This window comes from Lepisosteus oculatus, chromosome 5, assembly GCF_040954835.1.
Source record: "Lepisosteus oculatus isolate fLepOcu1 chromosome 5, fLepOcu1.hap2, whole genome shotgun sequence".
Lineage (NCBI taxonomy): Eukaryota > Metazoa > Chordata > Actinopteri > Semionotiformes > Lepisosteidae > Lepisosteus > Lepisosteus oculatus.
Genome location: NC_090700.1, coordinates 42,696,202 through 42,706,917, shown reverse-complemented (window position 1 = coordinate 42,706,917; position 10,716 = coordinate 42,696,202). Strand labels below are relative to the sequence as shown.

Sequence of the window (10,716 nt, the reverse complement as noted above, 5' to 3'; positions counted from 1 at the left end):
TCCACCTGGTTATAATGCTCCATTGAAAATTCTATTTGTTTTTCCAGTCAATCCCATTGACTTTTCAATATAACAAGAAAGGTGAAAAGTCATTGACCTATGTCTGTGGAAGCCCAGAATGACTATGTTACATGTCCATTGCAATATTACTATGACTATGAACACACTCTTTTTGGTGTGGGGGAAATCAGACTAAAAAAATGCTATGAACCAGAAGAAGCCATATAGCTGACCTTAGTCATTGGCTTTTTAGTATCTTGTTATCCGTATACCTCATGAAGCATTTTCTTGAAGGACTATAATGAATCAGTTAATCTGCCCATCTGAAAGTTTACTTTGGTAAATTTCTGGATGTATTTTTTGTACTTGTGGTGTAGTTTTCCTGTAGTTTGGTTGTGGTTTTCCACTGTTACAAGATCCCTTCTCTGTACTGCAATGGATCATGGGAACACCATTGTATACTACAGTAAATATGTGTATTACAGTACTACAGTAAATATACCTTATCATGGCCAATTATGGTATTTCCGTGAGAGAATAAGGAGCTTCCACAACCCAGACAAGTGGTCTGCTTCAAAACACCCACAGCTAAAGAAGTTCCTCTTGTTTAAATACAGCGCACACTTTCTCCGTTTCCAGTTGTGTCCCCAAGTCAATTTCATTTTCAAGCAGACTCTCCAAAATAATGACCACCAGGACCTGAGAGAGACAGACTTCTGGAACATAATCTAAACAATCATTGAGAAAACGTTTGTGTTTCATTCCACTGTGCCTTTCTCAAATGTTTCTTGTTAACACATTACCAGAAAATCCACTTTTAGAACATATTGATATGGTATCGTCAGTGGGTTCTGGTTTCCATCTTTAAGAGCATAACTGGTGACTGTGCTATGTAATTGTCTGGATGTTGCTTGATAGGAAAGTGACCTTTCTATGGTAACAATTACTTCCGAAGAAGAATGTATGAAATCATTTGGCTAAGAGACATCCCACAAGTGCAGCATTGCTGTTAAAAAAAAAAATTATCACAAATTATCGAACACCCACAGACATTTTGCATTTGTTTGTCAACTACACTTTCTTCAGCCACACACAGCAGGACATCATACACTGTATTGTTGAAGTGAGAACATAACAGGCGAGCATTTTAAAAATAAAACTACAAAGATCATCCTGTGAAATCTTGCTAAAGGAGGATGAGCTTTGTGACTTCAAAAGACAAACTCAGCCTGTTACAGTCAGAATGCCTCTGGGTAAGCAGCTCAGCTACCTTCAGCTGGGACTGACAGATAGGTGCCTTCAGGGGATTCAAAGTTGCACAGTACTTCTGGCCACATCATTGGGAGTGAACCCAGGTGCAACCCTTTTGTCTCCAGCAGAAGACTCTGGGTGTAGCTACACCTGGGTGAGTGCCTCTGATTTGACTATGGTGTCTCGTTCAATTGTGTCATTTTGTGCAGCTTTGCAGGACACTTTGACAAAAGTTCTCATTTCTACCAGAATTTCAGCACATGCACACAGCAATTAGATACAGCATACAATTAGATGTATGGTGTATACAGATATAGAACACGGAGGAAGAAACTGGATATTTATATACAGATATTTATAAATAGGGATAAAAATGATTAGACTTTTTTCTTCATTATGCTTTAAACCTTACTTTTTAAGTCAAAGTACATAATTTGCAATATACTTTATTTACAACCTTCTTTTTAATGCACAGAGTGATATGAATGTTTTGAATGCAAGTCAGTTTTGGGACAACTGTAATTTGATTTTACTTAAATCAGATTTTCCTTAAGCTGTCTTCGGACATTTCTGAATAGTTTTTGCTGATATATTGTACCTTGTGGGTTAAATGGCCTGGCGCATTGCAAAAACACTACTTACAATATAGCAGCAAGACAACAGAAAAAACTAAAACAAAAGAGATGTGCCATGAATCACTGTGTATTTTTTCAGTCAGGTTTCAGTTTAGTTCTATTCCTATAATGATTCTTACAGCACAAACATTCCTGCTTCGCTCTTAATTTTCTTACAATCAAACACAAATATATTTGCCATCTTGCATAAACTATGCGAAGTAAGATTTATGTAGGATGATAAAAATAATCCTTTGTTTAAATAAAAATCCAAAAATAAACAATAAAACAATAGGATACATGATCCCTGTTACAGCTATTTGGCAAGACAAGCCGTCCCATTAGCAAAGTTTCCTGAACAGGCATGTCATGTATCTCATGTTTGTTTGTTTTTTAAAACAGCAACACAGCAGCAGCCATTGGCTCTGTTGAGAAGTAAATCCTTTTTGTCTAGAAAATTATACTTAAAATCATTGCACATACACAATATTTTTATTTGGGTACAATATGTGTCCACCAGGTGGTACTGCATGCTATGTTAAAAGGCATTCAATTTGATCGACAAAATTAACCAAACATATCTTTTTCAGATGTGCTTGCATTGACTAAGTAAAGAAGAATTTTAAGAGCAATTTAATATAAATATATTTCTGGTTAGCTAACAATTTCCAAAAAGATCTGTCTTAGGTTATCATCAGGTTTGAGACCAAATACTTATGTGCTTTGCATATGAAACAGATATTAATGATGAAAGGTTTCATGAAAGACTTAACCATATGATGAAAGGAATACATCTGCTACCCCTTCAAAAAAAAGTAGAAAATGCCTACACTTTTCACTTTACATAACCTAAAACAAACCACAACAGGAAACCACACTCCTAAACTTGAAAGTAAAGAGCTGTATAATTGAAGTGTGCTTTTGCAATTGTAATTTTCTTTCAGGGAATTTGTAATGGTACATTTAAAAAAGTGACTAAAAACTATTACTCTGTAGAATATTAAAATGGCGAACCATAGAACATTTTCATGAAAGTAAGTAATATGAAATTAGCTTTATACATTTTTGATAAGTTCAATGAAGCGAGTTATTTTTAAAAGCTCATTTCATGAGAGTATTTAAAGTCTAACCCCTTGCAGAGCTTTGCATGTTATGCATGAGACGATCTGTACAGAATATTTACAATTTGAAAGTAGAATAGGATGAATAAATAAATATATTTTTCGAATTGGAATTATTTGTTAATGCTTTCCTGTTATGTTGTGCTACTGCTGGTTTTCATCTGGGACTAGGGACTAGGAATTTTAGGATTTTCAACTCATAACTGGTAGGTTGAGGTCTTAGATTTCAGACAGTGAATGACATGTCATTCAAATTTCTTCAGTCAAACCCCCAGCTGCATAAATGGGTACAAATGTACATTGTCTTAGATAAAAGCAAAACCCAAATAATAATGTTCATGGCAATGTCCCACAGTGAGTTTGCTGTAGTGACTTCATATTCCTTACTATCAGGAAGAGTACAATGCATGTACAATGTATGTGTAACTTTACATTTCGTGTAGGGGCAAGTTATCTCATATTTTTTTTGAATAATTTTAGATAATTTAGCGCCTATATATTTAGAGTGATCTTAGTCGTGAAGTGCAGACTGTTCTACAAATCATACAACTGTAGTTTGAGTACAGAATCTTTTGTTCCATGGTTACACATATCTGTGTCGTGAGGTTATCGATGGAGTAATAGAATTAGCTCTTAAAATTGCTTTTCGGTATCAGAAGGTTAGCAGCATTAACGGAAGTCAATCAAATATTATTTACTACGTCAACACTACATAGAACATTAATTTTTACAGTTTATGAGCAGAATACATAAAACAATCTGGAGTATGAGATGTTCTTTTGGATTTGTGAAAAACTGTTAACGCGACCAACAGTCTCATAAATAGGGTAACCTTATGTATATCAATGAATAAATGCAATCCTACCCCTTCACTTCTGCTTGTAAAATGAAAATGATGTCATGGGGACAAGCGTATAGAATGTGAAATAAACGATAACTTTTAAAGAATGCACTTCCAGATGTTTTAAAATGCATACTTTGTGTGCAGGCATTAATACGATTATGTTAAAAGGGGAAGATATTAACAAAGAGGTTCCAGCCCACATTCGCAGGTTTAAAGCGGTTTATATTAGCATACCTATTGTGGTGTAGGAGTGCGGTGACAGAGAAAGTACTTTCCGTTTAAATGGATCTGAACTGAGTTGAAATTTCTTTTGTGTTGCTGAAGCTCGCTCCCATCCCCCACTCCGTTTCCCCTGCACGTCGACAAAGGGCAGATTGTCTTTAAGATGCGGCACCCCCTGGAAAATCTGCAATCAGCACGTCCTCAGGGGATATTTCTTCTTTTCCTCCAAAATCATAAGATGGCAAAGCATCAAAATTCTAACACGTTACAGGGAAAAATTAAGATAACTGATTTTAATATTTTCACAATTTACACTGAAAGGTAGTATTTGTAAAATAAGCCTTTATCTGAATTAGATGGGAACCATCACGTTAAAATTTCGATCATACATCTGCATGGGTCGCACTGAAGATTACCTAAAGCTTGGCATATATACAGTCGTGCTGCAACCTACATATTATGTAAACATCAGACTTTACCCCCGAATCTCCACTGAAAAACAATGACAAGAGAAGTGGTTAGGCAACTCCACGTTTAAAATGTGTTCTGCGGTTTCTGCTCATGTCTTGGTGTTCCTGAAAGATCAGATAATTTGCAAACTTTGTAGTCAGCTGTCAGTGTAAACATCCCAAGGAAATGAGCACTGTTTGAAATCCACAATTACCTGTAACTTAGCACAGGCAACTTAATCAGGCGGAACTTGTTTTTTTTCTGGTCAGCTTGTGGGAAGCACTCTAATGCTGATATTTCGAGCTTTTCTGATTTTCTGTTATATAGGCAAATCAGTGTTTCAGTTGTATTATGTATATCACACCTAAAATTCAGAACATGAGCTCAGGCTAGGACGCTACATGTTAGGGCATGCTCTGGGTGGGATCATTAGCACCCGGCAGCTCGCTGATTTTGTATATTAATTACAGAAGACTTGTTTGGCGATAATTTGCAAAATAGTCGCAACTAGACTAGATGACACTTGTTAAAGGTTGTTTCTCGTAGTAATTCGCATGAATAAAGAAACCCAGTTTAAAAATGTAAAGTGAAACTTCCAGCATCTTAAGAAGCCTCGAGAACGCGGTGAGAGGCGAATTAGCACATTCACAGCGATTATGGATGGTTAATTGGTAGTTAAAAAGCATAACTAAAAACGTTATCAGTGTCTATAACCAACTATGAGAAAGAAAGCGCCTTGCAAATCATTAGTCGACGCTGGCTAAACATGACAATTGTACGTATTTGGCATACAACTCCTTATGTTTTATTGTCTGCAGTTCTTAGAATCATGTTTTGTGATGTATGCATCGATACATTCAGATCTGAATAACTGCAACACAATGTTTACCTGTTATATATAGTAATTTAAGTTTATTTAGCTTATTTAGTAGCTTAAAAAGGTACGTTTAACAGAAAGGCGAAGGAGGGACAAACCGTTGGCACGATTTCTAACTCTGTCACTAGTAGAACTGCCATGTGGTGTCTGCTAAATACTTCAGATAAGAACAGAGAGGGTTAGCGAAATAAACGAATTACAGTTTTGGATAAAGCCCGAAATGTTGTGTTGCATTAATTTGGAAATAAATCATCTTACGTTTTATGTATTCAACAAGACTACAACCTCTGTGTTGCACATTACTACAAAACGATGGGTACAAACGAGCGTCTTTCGGGTTTTATTGTTTGGTAAGACAACAAAGAGAGGAGTTTGCCTAAGAGGTCAAGCGCTCTGGCCCCACCCCCACAGCACTGTGTCCAGCCAATCAGCTGAGGCGGTGCAAATACAGGCAGCGCCGCACCGGCCCTTACCAGCCCGTGACGTCACCGGCACATATTCCCCAGTAGTGCCGTCTGGTTGCAGCAAGTCAGACAGAAAACGGAAAAGAGCGGAGAGAGCCGGGGAGGGGCTCCGTTAAGGAATATTGCCATCGCCGGCATTCCAGCAATCTAGAACTACGGTGTCCGCTTTTTGTCCGTCCCGTAGAGTTTTGTTTTTGAGGAGCCGGTTTCCGAGAGCGTGTCGATTTGGCCGGATTGCACTGATCGCTGACTGCAAAGCAAGAAACACTGATTTTGCACCGCTGGCTTGAAACCAGTCCCGTCCCCCCCTCCCCTTTCTCTCTCTCCCTTACCAGTCCTACCCTCCTTCCTTAGTTTTTTTTTCCCTTTGTCTGATCTTCCTGATCCCTGGCTACAGCAGGACTGCGAAATATTAAAGATGCCTAGTTCGCTTTTTGCCGACATGGAAAGGACCGGGAGCAGTCAAGGGGACACTCTAGATGACCAAAGAGCCCTGCAATTAGCACTGGACCAGCTTTCTTTGCTCGGTTTGGACAACGATGACAGTTCCATTTACGACAACGAGCCAAGGAAAAAGAGTGTGAACATGACCGAGTGTGTCCCCGTCCCCAGCTCGGAGCATGTTGCCGAAATTGTTGGCAGACAAGGTGAGCATTCTGTCACTGTCGCCACTTTAAAAAAATTTCATTGTCTTTAAGGCTCAGGCACACACTGACATGTGGCATGACACTGCAGCTGGGAATCGAGGTTGAATCGGTTGATGAATCGTAGGCAGGAATCAGTAGCTTCTCGCCGCACTGCAACTAACCCGTCCTCAGCTCAGCAGACAAAGAGAAGTGTAGAGACAGGGGTTAGCTACTTACAGAATAGCTCTGCCGAAGACAGTGTGGCACAAAAGCCATCGAATCGGGAGATATTCTTATATCCGAATGAATAATTTTCGACCACATAATTATATGTGTAGTGGTATTTAGTAGTTGCTGGAGTGCTTTCCTAGCACAACAAAGCCCCGAACTACAAAAACATCAATCGTGTATGCTTAAAGATACAGTATGCATTTTTTTTCCACTCGGGCAATTCTGTGTCTTCGGTTATCAAGTTAAAAAACCTTTAGACCTCTTTTAAAATAATATTGACGCCAGAATGTTTATTATCGGGGCTTAGACTGTAAGCTTCCTTGTTCATAGTTTTGAGCTTTTTAATAGCAAGTGTGGTAGCTGCAACGCTTACCTGATCTCCTCCCTTTGCTATTTTTGGGATAGCAGCACATGAATTGAATTGCTGTATGTCAGGATGCAGAGACATGTGGCATTAATTTACTGCAAATAAGAGGGAATTTGAAAGCATACATTCAGAATTTCTATCTGCACGAGTACTACAGACACTAGATATATATTTTGGTATGTGGGGGAAAGAAATCAGTCTTTATTTTCTCTTTAAATCATAGGTTGTAAAATCAAAGCTCTGCGAGCCAAGACCAACACCTACATAAAGACTCCAGTGCGTGGGGAGGAGCCAGTCTTTGTTGTGACCGGCAGAAGGGAAGATGTAGCAATGGCTAGGAGGGAGATCATCTCAGCCGCGGAGCATTTCTCAATGATCCGAGCCTCCAGGAACAAAAACACCAGCCTGAATGGGAGTGGCACGGTGCCGGGGCCACCCAACCTGCCCGGTCAGACCACCATCCAGGTGCGGGTGCCCTACCGGGTGGTGGGGCTGGTGGTGGGGCCCAAGGGAGCCACCATCAAGCGCATCCAGCAGCAGACGCACACCTACATCGTCACGCCCAGCCGGGACAAGGAGCCCGTCTTCGAGGTGACGGGCATGCCGGAGAACGTGGACCGCGCCAGGGAGGAGATCGAGGCGCACATTGCCATGCGCACCGGGGGGCTCATAGAGCTGACTGACGAGAACGACTTCCACGCCAACGGCACAGACGTGGGCTTTGACCTCCACGGACCCGGAAGCCTGTGGAGCAAGCCCACCTCCAGCATGACCCCCACCGCCGGGCGTAAGCCCTTCTCCAACTACCGCAATGACAGCTCCAGCTCACTGGGCAGTGCCTCCACAGACTCCTACTTCGGGAACAACAGTAGCTCCAGGCTGGCGGATTACAGCCCGCCCAGCCCGGCCCTGAGCTACACCGCCTCCAACAACGGCAACAACAACAACAACGTCAACATCAACGTGAACGGCAATGGATTTGTCTACGGGAGTGACGTGATTTCCCCCGATTGCACTGATCTCGCCTTCGAGTCCCCCCCTGGGTTCGACCCCGCGCCCGCTCCCCCCGGCTCCACCCTGATCTGGTCGCAGTACGAGCGCGGAGGCGTGGCCCCTTCCACTGCCACCACCACGATTTTTCCTGCCAGTGCTTCCACGAATGCCAATGGGATCCTAGCGAACCAGAGGAGAGCCAATGGGGTGGGCTGCACCGCCCAGCCCCGGTTGTCCCCGCCGCTGCACCACGTGACCGGAGTGGCCGAGCACCCCCTGGCCCGCAGGGTCCGCAGCGACCCCGGAGGGGGCACCCTCACTTTCCCTGGCTACTCCAGCAATGGACTTTCCAATGGACTCGTCTCCCTCTCCGGCTCCCACCTCCCGGGGGTGCCGTCTGATTCCTCCGCCTCCTCTTCCTCCAGCTCCTCTTCCAGCTCCTCCTCCTCTTCGTCAGGGGCCGGGAGGAAGGGCAGCCGGGATTGCTCCGTGTGCTTCGAGAGTGAGGTGATCGCGGCCCTGGTGCCCTGCGGCCACAACTTGTTCTGCATGGAGTGTGCCAATCGGATCTGTGAAAAAAACGAGCCCAAATGCCCTGTCTGTCACGCTGCAGTTACTCAGGCTATACGTATATTTTCATAAGGTGTTCCAGCTCCACAAAGCCGTAACAGCATTGAAAAAAAAACTTTGTTATACTGCATTAAAAATAATAGCCAAGATTATATATAAAGCTGCAGTATCCCATTAAAAGGGACATCCTTCAGGGCTCTGTTGCCATTGTTTGTAATGTACTGTAGCTTGGGGAAATATTTTTACCATCTAATGCATGTTCTAATTAATGAAGAATAGTAAATAATAGTTCTAGTGAATTTTACAATGTATTTATAAAGTTCCAAAATCAGAGAAGCCGTAAGTGAGGTACTTACGCCATGTAATGTACAGACTATAAGGACAGCAGGCCTGCTGGTATCACAAGCAGCAGAGTTAACGGTGGGGTACTTTTGAGTGCTTTGTAAAAACATTTATATCCAAAAGGAAAACAATTCCTGTGGAAAATATTTCTAAATGAAAAAAGATACTGCAGCTTTAGTTGGAAAAGGAGGAAAAAAAGCAACAACATATCTTATGTATAGATGAAAAATTCCACAAGTTTAAACTTTTAAAGATTAATGACATTAATACAGATTGAAGTATTTTATTCTTTTTTGACTTGAAAGATTATATTTCGTATTGCAAAGATGTTTACAAGTATTTTAATTTAAGTTCAGTGAACTTTTTGTAGCTGGGTTAAATTTTTTTTTTATTTTTTAGTATGGCCATTCGGCAAAGAGCACTGTATTATTTTAATATCACACAGCTGTGGATGGAACTACAAACCACAAGATGTGTATTGCATTAAACAGTATTCTGTTGGGTTGAAGGTTTTATAGGTTCAGCAAAAAAGTCTTTTAAATCTGCTTCACCCAGCATATTTTTTATTCAGTGATATAAAGCATATTTTATTCTATATTATTACAAAAATGAAAATGTATAAATCTTAGTAAGTCAAACAAAAAGGAACTGTTTATGCTTTCTAAAAATTTGTATAAATTAGATTCTGGTGGAGATTACAGAGTTCTGTTGCACCACTATAGTTTTAGTAGTTCTATTTTAATACATTTGTTTGCCTCTTGTTTCTGTATATGTAGGTGAAGTTATTTGAGCGTAAATGTACTTTATTGAGCAAAGTTTTTAAAAAACAAAGTATATTTTATTTTATGATAAAGGGCCTTTAACCTCATGGTCAAATACTAATATTATATTTGCTGAAACAAGATTTGAAATTGTATCAAGAGTTTTATTTTTCTGACATTTAAAGTTCTACATAATAAAGGTAAAACTTAAGTAATGGTGCTACTTCATGTTTTTTTAAGTATTTCTATATAAATACAATAAAAATGGTACATGAAACAAAGTTGTGTCTTCTAATTATTAAATAATGTTTTATTGCAAAGCATGCTCAATGTAATTCAGCATATGGTAATTTTAAATAGTGCAGAACAGTCTCTTATTTCGGACGGAAGCAGTATGTAGCAACCAAACATATCTGCATGCCTAAAGTGAGTGCAGTAGGATGCCGTTTATTCAGAGTTTAGGACTTCCTGAAACTCTTTGTTGAATCCTGGGTGATGGACAATTGCATGTCTTTCTCAGGGGAGATATACTACAAGGGACTTGGCTAGAAACCCTTTTGTGAATTCTTCTAAATAATTTCCCATTCCTTAAAATACCAGGATCCCCCAAGCTCGGTGCATTTTCTTTTCTTTTCACAGTAAATATACTGTTTTGCATCAAGTGGATAGTGAGCTGTAAGAAGGTATATTCTTGTAATGACAATCATATATGAATACCTTTAACCACGTCTGTAAATGTGTGGCATGTACCCTTCCATTGTAAGAGTGTCTTTATGAAGGCCCTTCAAATATAAGAACAAGAAATTCTTTAACAGCTACAGCTACGACACGGGAGAGACCAGCTTTATATAGAAATGACTTATTAGGACGGAAACATTTAGTTTTTTTCTTCTCTACCTCACATGACCTCTCCTCATTTTACAATGTAGTTGGTTTCTGGAGGGTAGCCAGAGAGCATGACAATCTAACTGTATTCCAACAAA

General features: G+C 40.2%; 1 protein-coding gene across 1 annotated transcript; it reads left to right on the top strand.

Moving 5' to 3' along the window:
* The first annotated feature begins 5,865 nt into the window (after positions 1 to 5,865).
* Positions 5,866 to 9,977, top strand: mex3b (mex-3 RNA binding family member B). The gene is made up of 2 exons (XM_006628628.3): positions 5,866 to 6,490; positions 7,291 to 9,977. The coding sequence occupies exons 1-2, from the start codon at positions 6,262 to 6,264 to the stop codon at positions 8,700 to 8,702; spliced, it is 1,641 nt and encodes a 546-aa protein (XP_006628691.1). The 5' UTR covers positions 5,866 to 6,261; the 3' UTR covers positions 8,703 to 9,977.
* The last annotated feature ends 739 nt before the right edge of the window (positions 9,978 to 10,716 follow it).